Source organism: Salmo salar, chromosome ssa02 (assembly GCF_905237065.1).
Source record: "Salmo salar chromosome ssa02, Ssal_v3.1, whole genome shotgun sequence".
Classification (NCBI taxonomy): domain Eukaryota; kingdom Metazoa; phylum Chordata; class Actinopteri; order Salmoniformes; family Salmonidae; genus Salmo; species Salmo salar.
The window spans coordinates 82,632,207-82,648,950 of NC_059443.1; the positions used below are offsets into that span (position 1 = coordinate 82,632,207).

General features: G+C 39.3%; 1 protein-coding gene across 1 annotated transcript; it reads left to right on the plus strand.

The window, feature by feature from the left end:
* The first annotated feature begins 794 nt into the window (after nt 1–794).
* Nucleotides 795–12,299, plus strand: LOC106595205 (zinc finger protein 2 homolog). Its single transcript, XM_014186586.2, has 2 exons — nt 795–1,376; nt 10,976–12,299. The coding sequence occupies exons 1-2, from the start codon at nt 1,004–1,006 to the stop codon at nt 12,148–12,150; spliced, it is 1,548 nt and encodes a 515-aa protein (XP_014042061.2). The 5' UTR covers nt 795–1,003; the 3' UTR covers nt 12,151–12,299.
* The last annotated feature ends 4,445 nt before the right edge of the window (nt 12,300–16,744 follow it).

Here is a 16,744-nt window from a genome sequence, read left to right on the forward strand (position 1 = left end):
TCTAAATCGCCTCACTCTTCACGTTGAATAAATGAGTCTGTCTATTTGAACTAAGTTGCTAAATCGATCATTTTACATATTGTCTAGGTTACTGTAGGCTATCTGAAATTAGATGTAGGCCTATCAAGGACTATAGGCTACCTGCATCTAGCTAACCAACCCATGGCAAAGTTTAATTACAATCATAAACCCAGAGTTTAGTCAGTAAATCTATGCCTGTTGAAATGACAAACGGTTTGTAGTCTTAACATCGTCACAATTGCCAGAAAATTGCCTGACATTCGTTTATTTTTTATTCATCCAAGTGTTTCTTGCACAGAGGTTGAGATCCTCTGTCCAACTTTCATCCCTCAAACTCTCCTGTTGGATTTATATATAGTTATGCACATGCCATACGGGATTTATTTACAATCATAGCAGACAAACGAGTTAAATCGAAATCCATTGATGGAAAATGATATGGCAAGTTTAATGAGGGCGAATTATAATTTCTCTTGCGACATTATTAAATTCATTTCAGTCACCTTAGCTCGCAATAATTATTGTTTCAATGGAAAACCGAATGTTGCTTCTTGCATCGTTACAAGTTAAATTGAGATTGCTACTTAGATCGCTCGATAACGTCATGGAAAAGGGGTTTGACTAAATCTGGCAACTCCGATGTTGCTGCGAAATGTTTTTCATTTTTTTAGAGAGGGGGGTCGTTTTCAGGCCTTCTGGGCGGGTTTCGAGTGGTCATTATTATAGATAGAATTTCTATGTAAACCTGGCAACCATAACAGCAGCTAGTCAGCCACCATTGTTCAGCAACCTCGGTAGCCCTTTAGACACTATCGGTGATTATTAGCCATTTTGTTTTCAACACACTTTCGTCGTATCTACCAGTTACCCCATTTAATAGCATATTTACGTTGTTGTCAGTCAGCTAGCTGGATGGTTAAATTACCACTAGGCTAGTCGCTAACGGTAACTAGCTAACGTTAGCTCGATAACATCCCCGACTATGAGCTCCCTAAACTACTCCCTCCCTGCTGAAGAAGAGGAGGTCGGATGTACGGAGACAGAAACTCTCGTGAAAGAGGAGAAGGAAGAGGAGGCTGTCACAGTAAAACAAGAAGTAGAGGGTGAGGCTGTTACAGTGAAAGAAGAAGAGAAAGAAGTTACAGTGACAGAAGAGGAAGAAGCGTTCAGAGTGAAAGACGAGAAGGATGTTACCGTGAAAGAAGAGGAGGAAGAGAAACAAGACGATGCGGTTTTTGGAGTGAAAGAGGAGGCGGCGATGACAGTGAAGGTAGAGGAAGACGTTTTTAGAGTGAAAGGGGAGGAGATGACTGTCTCGTTGGAGGAAGAGGAGACTGGAGATCTCATTAACACCAGTGAGTACTGTCCCAAAAACGGCTAAAAACGTTGAATATGTGTGTTTTTTAAGGGGAATTGTACTGAAATTGTACAGTTGCATATGTTGTTCTGTACTGTGGGGATTGTTAAAGTTAAAAATAGTGGGGACCACCAAAAAAAACGTTACGGATTAAATGCATTCTACTATTCTTTCTTTTATAAAGGTAGATAGCTGATTTTATATTCCTGCACTCTGTATGATTATAACAGGTTCTCCATCAGTGGATGGAATGAAACATTAAATATAGAGTCCTGGACAGAGTCTGCCACATCAGTAGATGTAGATGGAACATTAAATATAGAGTCCTGGACAGAGTCTGCTACATCAGTAGATGGAGATGGAACATTAAATATAGAGTCCTGGACAGAGTCTGCTACATCAGTAGATGTAGATGGAGTGAAACATTAAATATAGAGTCCTGGACAGAGTCTGCTACATCAGTAGATGTAGATGGAGTGAAACATTATATATAGAGTCCTGGACAGAGTCCGCTACATATGTAGATGGAGATGGAGTGATACATTAAATATAGAGTCCTGGACAGGGTCTGCTACATCAGTAGATGGAGATGGAACATTAAATATAGAGTCCTGGACAGAGTCTGCTACATCAGTAGATGGAGATGGAACATTAAATATAGAGTCCTGGACAGAGTCTGCTACATCAGTAGATGGAGATGGAACATTAAATATAGAGTCCTGGACAGAGTCTGCTACATCAGTAGATATAGATGGAACATTAAATATAGAGTCCTGGACAGAGTCTGCTACATCAGTAGATGGAGATGGAGTGAAACATTAAATATAGAGTCCTGGACAGAGTCTGCTACATCAGTAGATGGAGATGGAGTGAAACATTAAATATAGAGTCCTGGACAGAGTCTGCTACATCAGTAGATGGAGATGGAGATGGAACATTAAATATAGAGTCCTGGACAGAGTCTGCTACATCAGTAGATGAGATGGAGTGAAACATTATATATAGAGTCCTGGACAGAGTCTGCTACATCAGTAGATGAGATGGAGTGAAACATTATATATAGAGTCCTGGACAGAGTCTGCTACATCAGTAGATGAGATGGAGTGAAACATTATATATAGAGTCCTGGACAGAGTCTGCTACATCAGTAGATGGAGATGGAACATTAAATATAGAGTCCTGGACAGAGTCTGCTACATCAGTAGATGGAGATGGAACATTAAATATAGAGTCCTGGACAGAGTCTACTACATATGTAGATGGAGATGGAGTGGAACATTATATATAGAGTCCTGGACAGAGTCTGCTACATCAGGAGATGGAACATTAAATATAGAGTCCTGGACAGAGTCTGCTACATCAGTAGATGTAGATGGAGTGGAACATTAAATATAGAGTCCTGGACAGAGTCTGCTACATCAGTAGATGTAGATGGAGTGGAACATTAAATATAGAGTCCTGGACAGACTCTGCTACATCAGTAGATGGAGATGGAACATTAAATATAGAGTCCTGGACAGAGTCTGCTACATCAGTAGATGGAGATGGAGTGGAACATTAAATATAGAGTCCTGGACAGAGTCTGCTACATCAGTAGATGGAGATGGAACATTAAATATAGAGTCCTGGACAGAGTCTGCTACATCAGTAGATGGAGATGGAGTGAAACATTAAATATAGAGTCCTGGACAGAGTCTGCTACATCAGTAGATGGAGATGGAGTGGAACATTAAATATAGAGTCCTGGACAGAGTCTGCTACATCAGTAGATGGAGATGGAACATTAAATATAGAGTCCTGGACAGAGTCTGCTACATCAGTAGATGGAGATGGAACATTAAATATAGAGTCCTGGACAGAGTCTGCTACATCAGTAGATATAGATGGAACATTAAATATAGAGTCCTGGACAGAGTCTGCTACATCAGTAGATGGAGATGGAGTGAAAGATTAAATATAGAGTCCTGGACAGAGTCTGCTACATCAGTAGATGTAGATGGAGATGGAACATTAAATATAGAGTCCTGGACAGAGTCTGCTACATCAGTAGATGAGATGGAGATGGAACATTAAATATAGAGTCCTGGACAGAGTCTGCTACATCAGTAGATGAGATGGAGTGAAACATTATATATAGAGTCCTGGACAGAGTCTGCTACATCAGTAGATGGAGATGGAACATTAAATATAGAGTCCTGGACAGAGTCTACTACATATGGAGATGGAGTGGAACATTATATATAGAGTCCTGGACAGAGTCTGCTACATCTGTAGATGTAGATGAAACATTAAATATAGAGTCCTGGACAGAGTCTGCTACATCAGTAGATGTAGATGGAACATTTAATATAGAGTCCTGGACAGAGTCTGCTACATCAGTAGATGGAACATTAAATATAGAGTCCTGGACAGAGTCTGCTACATCAGTAGATGGAGATGGAACATTAAATATAGAGTCCTGGACAGAGTCTGCTACATATGTAGATGTAGAGGAACATTATAGAGTCCAGGACAGAGTAAATTCTGAATTCAACTAAGGATAACCGTTGAAGGTGGCTTACCTCTTAGCCAGCTAAGTTTCTATGGTTAAATTCTCCCAGGCAGGTTAAGGGCCAATCAGGAGGCAGACTAACTCCACTTTATCCTGACTCAAGTGTCTGAGCTGCGAGTTAGCCTATTCCAGCAGGGCAACGGAAGCACTTCTTACCTAAAAATCGCCTCACTCTTCACGTTGAATAAATTAGTCTGTCAATTTGAACTAAGCAAGCTGCTAAATCGATCATTTTACATATTTCCTAGGTTACTGTAGGCTATCTGACCAATCAGAGGGCAGGCTAACTCCACTTTATCCTGAATCAAACATCTGAGCTGTGAGTTGTCGACTAATCTAATCAAGTTCCCTCCGTCTAAGGCAATTTCAGCCAGGACAGCATAAAAATATATTTGGGTATCGCAGATTGTTCTGGCCATTCTCACATATAAACTTCATTGGGAGGAAAGGGTGTTTGACATGGTTTTTGGGTAGTTCCAAGAAATGGGTGCCTTTTTGGACATGCAAACTTTTAAGTAATAAACTTTAAAATGAATCCTACATGATTCCACACCAGGATAGAAGCCATGTGTAGTAGTGATTCCACACCAGGATAGAAGCCATGTGTAGTAGTGATTCCACACCAGGATAGAAGCCATGTGTAGTAGTGATTCCACACCATGATAGAAGCCATGTGTAGTAGTGATTCTACACCAGGATAGAAGCCATGTGTAGTAGTGATTCCACACCAGGATAGAAGCCATGTGTAGTAGTGATTCTACACCAGGATAGAAGCCATGTGTAGTAGAGATTCCACACCAGGGTAGAAGCCATGTATAGTAGTGATTCTACACCAGGATAGAAGCCATGGGTTAATAATGTCTAGTAGAGATTCCACACCAGGGTAGAAGCCATGTGTAGTAGTGATTCTACACCATGATAGAAGCCATGTGTAGTAGTGATTCCACACCAGGATAGAAGCCATGTCTAGTAGAGATTCCACACCAGGGTAGAAGCCATGTGTAGTAGTGATTCTACACCATGGTAGAAGCCATGTGTAGTAGTGATTCTACACCATGGTAGAAGCCATGTGTAGTAGTGATTCTACACCATGGTAGAAGCCATGTGTAGTAGTGATTCCACACCAGGGTAGAAGCCATGTGTAGTAGTGATTCCACACCAGGATAGAAGCCATGTGTAGTAGTGATTCTACACCAGGATAGAAGCCATGTGTAGTAGTGATTCTACACCAGAATAGAAGCCATGTGTAGTAGTGATTGTACACCAGGATAGAAGCCATGGGTTAATAATGTCTAGTAGAGATTCCACACCAGGGTAGAAGCCATGTGTAGTAGTGATTCCACACCAGGATAGAAGCCATGTGTAGTAGTGATTCTACACCAGGATAGAAGCCATGTGTAGTAGTGATTGTACACCAGGATAGAAGCCATGGGTTAATAATGTCTAGTAGAGATTCCACACCAGGGTAGAAGCCATGTGTAGTATAGATTCTACACCAGGATAGAAGCCATGTGTAGTAGTGATTCTACACCAGGATAGAAGCCATGTGTAGTAGAGATTCTACACCAGGATAGAAGCCATGTGTAGTAGTGATTCTACACCAGGATAGAAGCCATGGGTTAATAATGTCTAGTAGAGATTCCACACCAGGGTAGAAGCCATGTGTAGTATAGATTCTACACCAGGATAGAAGCCATGTGTAGTAGTGATTCTACACCAGGATAGAAGCCATGTGTAGTAGAGATTCTACACCAGGGTAGAAGCCATGTGTAGTAGTGATTCTACACCAGGATAGCCCAACATGTTGGGGGCCTCTCAGATTGTATTGGTCATTCTCAGATAAAAACGTAATTAGGAGGAAGGATGTATGACATGTTTTTTACATTTGTATCACAAACAGTTGTTGAGAAAATCAGGATGAAAGTGGCCATTTTAGACCTCTACATGCCTCCTGTTAGACCCCATGACCTCTGACCCCTACATGATACAGACAACATCTAGTCATTATACTGTCAGACCCCATGACCTCTGAACCCTACATGATACAGACATCATCTAGTCATTATACTGTCAGACCCCATGACCTCTGACCCCTACATGATACAGACAACATCTAGTCATTATACTGTCAGACCCCATGACCTCTGAACCCTACATGATACAGACATCATCTAGTCATTATACTGTCAGACCCCATGACCTCTGACCCCTACATGATACAGACAACATCTAGTCATTATACTGTCAGACCCCATGACCTCTGAACCCTACATGATACAGACATCTAGGTGTCGTTATACTCCCTATAGTGTGCTCTAACATATGGAGTATGTCTTGATTCCGAAATACAAATTGTCATGTTCATTTATTCAGCATTCAAATTTTCATGTTATCTCAAATGTCCTCTTTTTTTATTTGGTTCATTTGAAGGCATTATTGTTTGTCACAGTGTATTCCACAAGTAGGCCTACTTCACATGTCCAGAGTGGGCTCTCTTGTTCATTTTGAAGCTGTGCTTCATTTTATGAGCTTCACGAACACAGTGAATATGAAAATGCATTAAAAAAAAGGGACCTCTCTCTGTTGGTGATTTGCTGAAGGTGCAATCGTCAAGGAGGGATGTGATTGGTTAATGACCTACAATGTACATTTCCATGTATAAAATTGATGATATCTTCAGTAGAGGTCGACCGATTAATCGGAATGGCCGATTAATTAGGGCAGATTTCAAGTATTCATAACAATCGGTAATCTACATATTTGGACACCGATCATGGCCGATTACATTGCACTCCACGAGGAGACTGCGTGGCAGGCTGACTACCATTAAACGTATCTTATAAAAAACAATCAATCTTAACATAATCACTAGTTAACTACACATGGTTGATGATATTACTAGTTTATCTAGCTTGTCCTGCGTTGCATATAATCAATGCGGTGCCTGTTAATTTATCATTGAATCACAGCCTACTTCGCCAAACGGGTGATTTAACAAGCACATTCGCGAAAAAAGCACTGTCGTTGCACGAATGTACCTAACCATAAACATCAATGCCTTTCTTAAAATCAATACACAGAAGTATATATTTTTTAAACCTGCATATTTAGTTAAAAGAAATTCATGTTAGCAGGCAATATTAACCTAGGGAAATTGTGTCACTTCTCTTGTGTTCATTGCACGCAGAGTCAGGGTATATGCAACAGTTTGGGCCGCCTGGCTCGTTGCGAACATAGACTTATGGATGCCAACCGTTAGATAAAATACGGAACGGTTCCATATTTCACTGAAAGAATAAACGTTTTGTTTTTGAAATGATAGTTTCCGGATTTGACCATATTACTGACCTAAGGCTCGTATTTCTGTGTGTTATTATATTATAGTGAAGTCTATGATTTGATAGAGCAGTCTGACTGAGCGGTGGTAGGCAGCAGCAGGCTCGTAAGCATTCATTCAAACAGCACTTTACTGCGTTTACCAGCAGCTCTTCGCAATGCTTCAAGCATTCCGCTGTTTATGACTTCAAGCCTATCAACTCCCGAGATTAGGCTGGCTATACTAAAGTACCTATTAGAACATCCAATAGTCAACGGTATATGAAATACAAATGGTATAGAGAGAAATAGTCCTATAATAACTACAACCTAAAACTTCTTACCTGGGAATATTGAAGACTCATGTTAAAAGGAACCACCAGCTTTCATATGTTCTCATGTTCTGAGCAAGGAACTTAAATGTTAGCTTTTTTACATGGCACATATTGCACTTTTACTTTCTTCTCCAACACTTTGTTTTTGCATTATTTAAACCAAATTGAACATGTTTCATTATTTATTTGAGGCAACATTTATTTTATTGATTTATTATATTAAGTTAAAATAAGTGTTCATTGTTCATTCAGTATTGTTGTAATTGTCATTATTACAAATATATATATAAAAATCGTCCAATTAATCTGTATCGTCGTTTTTGGGTCCTCCAATAATCGGTATCGGCGTTGAAAAATTACAATCAGACGACCTCTAATAATCAGAAAGAGCCCAGTCTGGAAATGTGACGTGTTTGAAAAATATTTTGTTTAAAAAAACAAAATAAAAACAGAAGCGAAATCATAAAGGGTAATTTTCAGTTATTTTTAATGTTGAATAAATTAATGAATGTTCATATTTGAAAGCTCACTATAAGGCAACTAGATTCAGCCGCAGGACAATTTTCTTTTTTTCTTGAGCGGAGGGTCGGGGGGCCGGAACATAATTACAAATAATTTGTTGACTGCAAGAAGCCCAAACAAATATAATGTTTGACTAGAACATAATAACTTCAAACCTTGCTTACATCACGTCGTATCTCTCTATTATGCGTGTGAATACTTAGGAACAGATTTCTTAAATTACAATCACTTGGAGCTGATTTTTCTGGTGTTTTTTTTTTGTCATATGTCCAACAATAAAAAAAAATCGATCTATATTTATTATTTATTTTTTTCCTCTGAAAAGTTGGTTGGGACAAATAAAAACACCCGTGGGCCAAATTTGGTCCACGGGCCGACAGTTGGGGAACCCTGCTATAACTAGTGTAAGACACCGAGATGTTGTCCGTATCATGAACGGTTCACAGATCATAGGGTCTTAAAGGAAGCATGTATAGGTCTCCCAATTAAGTTTCTATGTTAGAATTGCCAGACAATCTGAGATACCCAACATATATTTTGGGGTTTGTCCTGGCGCGGAATTGTCCTCTCGCAAAGATTGCTTAACATCTTCCGCTTCATATGAACAATATTTGAGGCAGTGGACTGCTGAAATGATAGGGTTGCTTTGTCTTACCATGCTTCAAGGGGCTGGGTTACCAGAGCTACATCCAGGAAGAGAAGCGCTTCAAGGGAGGGGCCGTAGAGCTAGCCGGCAAATAAGCAGGGGGAGGCGGGAGGTACACCGGGCCACGTGAGAGTCAGAGGGTAATCCGATGGGTATTCCAGAGAGAGGGGTATGGCGAGGGAAATCCCAAATAAATACATTTCCCAAGGCAATAATCCAGAGCTGGGTCTGGGAACCAGGAGGCCAGCAATCAGAGGAAGAATCTAAACAGGTATAAGTGATCAAAGCAGCGCAGTCCAGACTCAGACGTTGGCAAACAGCCAATTAGCAAGCTAGCTAGCACTATTAAACCAAGGTTGTAAAAGTCACAAAATCCCTTAGGCTTAAAAGTTGACAAAAACAAACAGGAGAAGACAAATCAAAGCTAACGGGTAAACACTGTTAACTAAACAGGTACCAGGCATACACGGCAGTGAAACACGACGCCAGCAGATGTTCTCGCCCAGATATGACTTCACTGACACGATGACATCGTATTTAATGACCTTTTGACCCAGACTTCTGACACACAAATTGTAATATCTCAGCAATGGTATAAAGACGTGAAACAAAGTGCACTGTGCTTCTGAGAGTATGTTGTATCAGCTTTAAAAGCAATGTTTATCCTGTTTAGGATAGGGGGCAGTATTTTCACGGCCGGATAAAAAACGTACCCGATTTAATCTGGTTATTGCTCCTGCCCAGGAACTAGAATATGCATATAATTAGTAGATGTAGCTAGAAAACACCCTAAAGTTTCTAAAACTGTTTGAATGGTGTCTGTGAGTATAACAGAACTCATATGGCAGGCCAAAACCTGAGAAGATTCTATATAGGAAGTGCCCTGTCTGACCATTTCTTGTCCTTCTATAGCCTCTTTATGGAAAATAGAGGATCTCTGCTGTAATGTGACATTTTCTAAGGCTCCCATAGGCTCTCAGAAGGTGCCAGAACAGGGAATGATGACTCTGCAGTCCCTGGGCGAAAAACAGTAGGGCTTTTGGAAAGTGGTCGTTCTGAGAACAATGACACGGGTGCGAGCGTGCATGTGAAGACTCCATTTTCTATTTTCAGTGTTTGAACGAAAACAAGGTCTCCCGGTCGGAATATTATCGCTATTTTACGAGAAAAATTGCATAAAAAATTATTTTATACAGCGTTTGACATGCTTCGAAGTACGATAATGGAATATTTTGAAAATTTTTGTCACGATATGCGCCGGCGCGTCACCCTTCGGATAGTGTCTTGAACGCAAGAACAAAACGCAGCTATTTGGATATAACTATGGATTATTTGGAACCAAAACAACATTGGGTGTTGAAGTAGAAGTTCTGGGAGTGCATTCTGACGAAGAACAGCAAAGGTAATCCAATTTTTCTTATAGTAAATCTGAGTTTGGTGAGTGCCAAACTTGGTGGGAGTCAAAATAGCTAGCCATGATGGCCGGGCTATCTACTCAGAATATTGCAAAATGTGCTTTCACCGAAAAGCTATTATAAAATCGGACACCGCGATTGCATAAAGGAGTTCTGTATCTATAATTCTTAAAATAATTGTTGTGTTTTTTGTGAACCTTTATCGTGAGTAATTTAGTAAATTCACCGGAAGTTTTCGGTGGGTATGCTAGTTCTGAACGTCACATGCTAATGTAAAAAGCTGTTTTTTGATATAAATATGAACTTGATTGAACAAAACATGCATGTATTGTATAACATAATGTCCTAGGAGTGTCATCTGATGAAGATCATCAAAGGTTAGTGCTGCATTTAGCTGTGGTTTTGGTTTTTGTGACATTACATGCTAGCTTGAAAAATGGGTGTGTGATTATTTCTGGCTGGGTACTCTCCTGACATAATCTAATGTTTTGCTTTCGTTGTGAAGCCTTTTTGAAATCGGACAATGTGGTTAGTTAGATATATTAGAGTCTTCTCTTTAAAATGGCGTAAAATAGTCATATGTTTGAAAAATGGAAGTTTTGGGATTTTTGAGGAGTTTGTAATTCGTGCCACGCTCTATCATTGGATATTGGCGAGGCGTTCCGCTAGCGGAACATCTAGATGTAAGAGGTTATTTTACCCGCATAACACCCTACCATGACTACTGCCATCCTACCACTACCAGGACTGTTTCACAACCATAAATACTTTAAGCACACATTTTGAGTTAATTAATATGTTTGTCTTCGGCAGGAGAGAGAACAGACTTTCATTCTGACAGTGGGAAGAGTCCTTCAGAGGAACCAGAGACATCCAACCCAGCAAGACGACACTGCTGCTCCCAGTGTGGAAAGAGTTTAACTCATTTAGGGAACTTGAAAATACATGAACGAATACACACAGGAGAAAAGCCTTACCAATGCTCCCATTGCGGGAAGAGTTTTACCCAGTCAAGGTACTTGAGAACTCATATGAGAATACACACAAGAGAGAAACCCTACCAATGCTCCCAATGTGGAAAGAGTTTTACCCAGTCAGGACACTTGAAAGAACATAAGAGAACACACACAGGGGAGAAGCCTTACCAATGCTCCCAATGTGGGAAGCGTTTTACCCTGTCAGGACAACTAAAAGTGCATGAAAGAACACACACAGGTGAGAAGCATTTAGCAAGACCACACCACTGTTCCCGCTGTGGAAAACATTTTACTCAGTTAGGGAACTTAAAAATACACAAAAGAATACACACAGGAGAAAAGCCTTACCAATGTTCCCATTGTGGGAAGTGTTTTACCCAGTCAGGGTACTTGAGAACCCATACGAGAATACACACAAGAGAGAAACCCTACAAATGCTCCCAGTGTGGAAAGAGTTTTACCCAGTCAGTACACTTGAAAGAACATAAGAGAACACACACAGGGGAGAATCCTTACCAATGCTCCCAGTGTGGGAAGCGTTTTACCCTGTCAAGTCACCTAAAAGTGCATGAAAGAACACACACAGGGGAGAAGCCGTACAAATGTGCCAGGTGTGTAAAGAGCTTTACCACATTAGTTCAATTGAAAGAACACAAAAATAAACACACAGGGGAGAAGCCTTTCCACTGCTCCCAGTGTAGAACAAGTTTTACACAATCAGGAGGCCTAAAAATACATATGAGAATGCACACAAAAGAGAAACCCTACCAATGCTCCCAGTGTGGAAAGCATTTTACCCAGTCAGGGCACATGAAAGAACATAAGAGAACACACACCGGGGAGAAGCCTTACCAATGCTCCCAGTGTGGGAAGAGTTTTACCCTGTCAGGGCACTTAAAAGTGCATGAACGAACACACACAGGGCAGAAGCCCTACCAATGCGCTCTGTGTGGAAAATGTTTTACCACATCACAGAATCTTAAAGTACATGAGAGAATACACACAAGATAGAATCCTTACCACTACTTCCAGTGTGGACATTGATATTTTACATCACATGAAGAGGGAGTGGTTACAAAATTGATTGGACAACACCTAGTAAGCAATACTATACACATTAAAAAACGAAATACTGTAGATAAGTTATTGTAAAATTCAACTCAAAGCTAGAAGCATCAGAACTCCGAGAAAGGTAGTTCTACCCTTAAATATGACTGGGCAAAGTCATATTAGTTCTAACCTTAAATATGGCTTTGCCCAGACATATTTAAGGGTAGAACTACCTTTCTAGGAGTTCTGATGCTTCTAGCTTTGAGTTGAATTTTAATATTATTTAATAATCAATTTTGTAACCACTCCCTCTTCAAATTAGAGATGATTGGAAAAAGCTGTTCAAAAGAGAACAATGTATTAACATTTCTTTGTACTCCCTGACGAAGGCCATGCAGCCGAAACGCATCTGATTTTTAAAACTTTGTTTCTATTGAACATGCCATACAAATAAAGTCATTTTAATTAATTAGATGAGTGCCTTGGTCCTCCTTTCTTTTTCATGACCAATTTACCCCTTTCACCAAAGAGTACCTTCTGTCTACCAAAATCTACTATTGTCTACCTTAGGAGTGCTTCCCTTCCTCCTCTTTTTTTCTACAAGGAAATGAATAATTTGAAATTAATTCCTTAGGCCCTAATCTATGGATTTCACATGACTGAGAATACAGATATGCATCTGTTGGTCACAACTGCCTTAAAAAAAGGCAGGGTGTGGATCAGAAAACCAGTCAGTATCTGGTGTGACCACCATTTGCCTCATGGGGTGCGACACATTCCTTTGCATGGAGTGCTGGATATTGGCGGGAACTGGAACACACTCTCGTACAAGTTGATCCAGAGCATTCCAAACATGCTCAATGGGTGACATGACTGGTGAGTATGCAGGCCATGGAAGAACTGGGACATGTTCGGCTTCCAGGAATTGTGTACAGATCTTTGCAGCAAGGGGCTGTGCATTATCATGCTGAAGCATGAGGTGGTGGCTGAAACATGAGGTGATGGATGAAAGGAGCCTCTTGCCCACACAATTTGCTTAATAGAAGGAATTTGAAATGATTTATACTTTTACTTTTGATTAATTAAGCATATTTACAACCAAATACTTTTAGACTTTTACTCAAGTAGTATTTTACTGGGTGACTTCCACTTTTACTTGAGTCATTTTCTATTAAGGTATCTTTACCTTTACTCAAGTATGACTATTTAGTACTTTTTCCACCACTGGTTTCTAACATGTATTGACTCAGGGTGGGGAATACTTATCTAATCAAGGTATATTAATGTTACATTTTTCATTAATCTTAAAAAAATAATAATAATAATTCCACTGACTTTACAGAGTATTTCATCTAGATATTTGACAAAAAAATTACAATTCAATCCATTTTAATCCCACTTTGTAACACAATAATATGTGAAGAAATCCAAGGCGGGTGTAGACATTCTATAGGCAATGTTCTTGACTCCAGCCAACCAAAAGCCATAGACTGTTCTCTCTGCTTCTGCACAGTAAGGGGTACAGGAGCATCAAGTCTGACACCAACAGGCTCCTGAACCAACACAATCTCACAATCAATTCGTGCAAATATGTACAAAAAATTATTTCCGTAGGTTTTGTGCGGTTTTTGTGTGGCTTAATTCGTGTGAAAATACACAAATTTTTTTGCAACTCAATTCGCAGGAAAATACATAGGTTTTTGTGAGACTTCATTTATAGGAAAATACATGGGGGGTGGGGCAAACTTTGGAACAAACATTTCAAAGTTATTGGAGCAATGCATTTTGGGTAATGGGGTCCTACACTGCCTTTTTTTGTGTCTCACATTTATTTATATAAAAAAACAAACGTGTTAACAATCCAATATTGTTAATCAACCAGGTTGTCACCGAAATACTTATAATATAATAGTAGCCTTCCGTTTTTTTATTTTTATTAAAGCCAATGCTGTTCTCTATGCTTGTTTTCGCTTAATACTTTGGGATTCTGGTGCTGTCGGATTTCATGAGGGTTGCCAGATTGGAGTAAAAAACTATTTTTGTCAGTTTTTTGTGTGGTATTGATGAAAGTGTTTGGTTGGGGAATAGAGATACATTTTCATGGTGGTATATTAATTTATCAATAAATGTGGAGAAATAGAAGACCTGCAAAAAACATATGTTTGGTTTAAATTCTCCTGGTGCAACTGCATGGTATTTAGAACTAAAAATGAGTCTGGACTATGATCAATTAAACCATGTCTATAATGAGTCTGGCCTATGATCAATTAAACCATGTCTATAATGAGTCTGGACTATGATCAATTAAACCATGTCTATAAAGAGTCTGGACTATGATCAATTAAACCATGTCTATAATGAGTCTGGACTATGATCAATTAAACCTTGTCTATAATGAGTCTGGACTATGATCAATTAAACCATATCTATAACGAGTCTGGACTATGATAAATTAAACCATATCTATAACGAGTCTGGACTATGATCAATTAAACCATGTCAATAATGAGTCTGGACTATGATCAATTAAACCATGTCTATAATGACTCTGGGCTATGATCAATTAAACCATGTCTATAATGAGTCTGGACTATGATCAATTAAACCATGTCTATAATGAGTCTGGACTATGATCAATTAAACCATGTCTATAATGACTCTGGACTATGATCAATTAAACCATGTCTATAAAGAGTCTGGACTATGATCAATTAAACCATGTCTATAATGAGTCTGGACTATGATCAATTAAACCTTGTCTATAATGAGTCTGGACTATGATCAATTAAACCATATCTATAACGAGTCTGGACTATGATAAATTAAACCATATCTATAACGAGTCTGGACTATGATCAATTAAACCATGTCAATAATGAGTCTGGACTATGATCAATTAAACCATGTCTATAATGACTCTGGGCTATGATCAATTAAACCATGTCTATAATGACTCTGGGCTATGATCAATTAAACCATGTCCATAATGACTCTGGGCTATGATCAATTAAACCATGTCTATAATGAGTCTGGACTATGATCAATTAAACCATGTCTATAATGAGTCTGGACTATGATCAATTAAACCATGTCTATAAAGAGTCTGGACTATGATCAATTAAACCATGTCTATAATGACTCTGGACTATGATCAATTAAACCATGTCTATAATGACTCTGGGCTATGATCAATTAAACCATGTCTATAATGAGTCTGGACTATGATCAATTAAACCATGTCTATAACGAGTCTGGACTATGATCAATTAAATCATGTCTATAATGAGTCTGGGCTATGATCAATTAATACAAATCTATAACGAGTCTGGACGATGATCAATTAAGCCATATCAACGCAGTTAAACATGTAAAATCCTGAATTATGTTGGCTTACACTCATGGCTTTTCCAAGGTTGTTTCATGATGATTATTACGGTTGTGTGAATGATGTTATATTCTTAGGCTATTGTAACAAGGCATATGCCAGCATTGTAGGCCTACTGCCTCTGCCCAGAGGAATACTAGGCTTTAATGGCAACGGCCATTGGCGCTCACTTTGCCACGTATGAGCCCTGGTTAGAGTCCCTGTTGCAGCTTTCACTTTCTTCCGCTACATTGGTGGCAGCGTTAGGATCACATCCAGCTCACGTCTAGTTATGTGATCTAGTGGTGGGAAGCATTCTGTTTTTCAACATTGTGTTGGGTGTAATTACATTGATGTATCTAGTGAACAATGGATAAGCAACAATGGGTTGTGACAGATAGAAGTAGTCACTACAGGTGTGATCAAACCTTACATCCAAGTTGCCTGAAGCTGAATGGAAAGTGCAATGCCCTGACCAGTGATTCAGAAGGAAATCCTCTGCGACTGTCTAATTTACATAAGTTAACTTACCAGTGTGGACCCAAAACAAACACATTCTACACATTTACAATGTGTTATTACAACCATGGTGTTCTGTTGTTACTGAAACTTATATCAAATAACCTGACATTGATCTACATCACATGGGAAGACAAATAATATAAGAGTGTTATGCAGATCAAACACAACTATCCTTTTTAAAGATGCAAACCAGTAATATGAATCACTGTTGACCATCCTATTCCCATCTAATGAGATAGATGGAGGATTTTCTACGGCCTAGAATCAAGGCCTTTTCCAGCAATGAAGGACGAAGCTGGGCCCCTCTTGGTTTTCATTGGCAAAGACTGAACTCAAGTTAAGGGTTGTAAGTCAGACTCTCCTATACCACTTTTCCCAACATGTTATACCCCAGAGGTTGTAAATAAACTATTATTAAAACCTGTTAGGGCTAGGGGGCAGTATTTGCACAGCCGGATAAAAAAACGTACCCGATTTAATCTGGTCACTACTCCTGCCCAGTAACTAGAATATGCATATAATTGTTTGATTTGGATAGAAAACACCCTAAAGTTTCTAAAACTGTTTGAATGGTGTCTGTGAGTATAACAGAACTCATATGGCAGTCAAAACCCTGAGACAAATCCTGACAGGAAACTGAAATCTGATGTGTGGATATCACTTCAAACA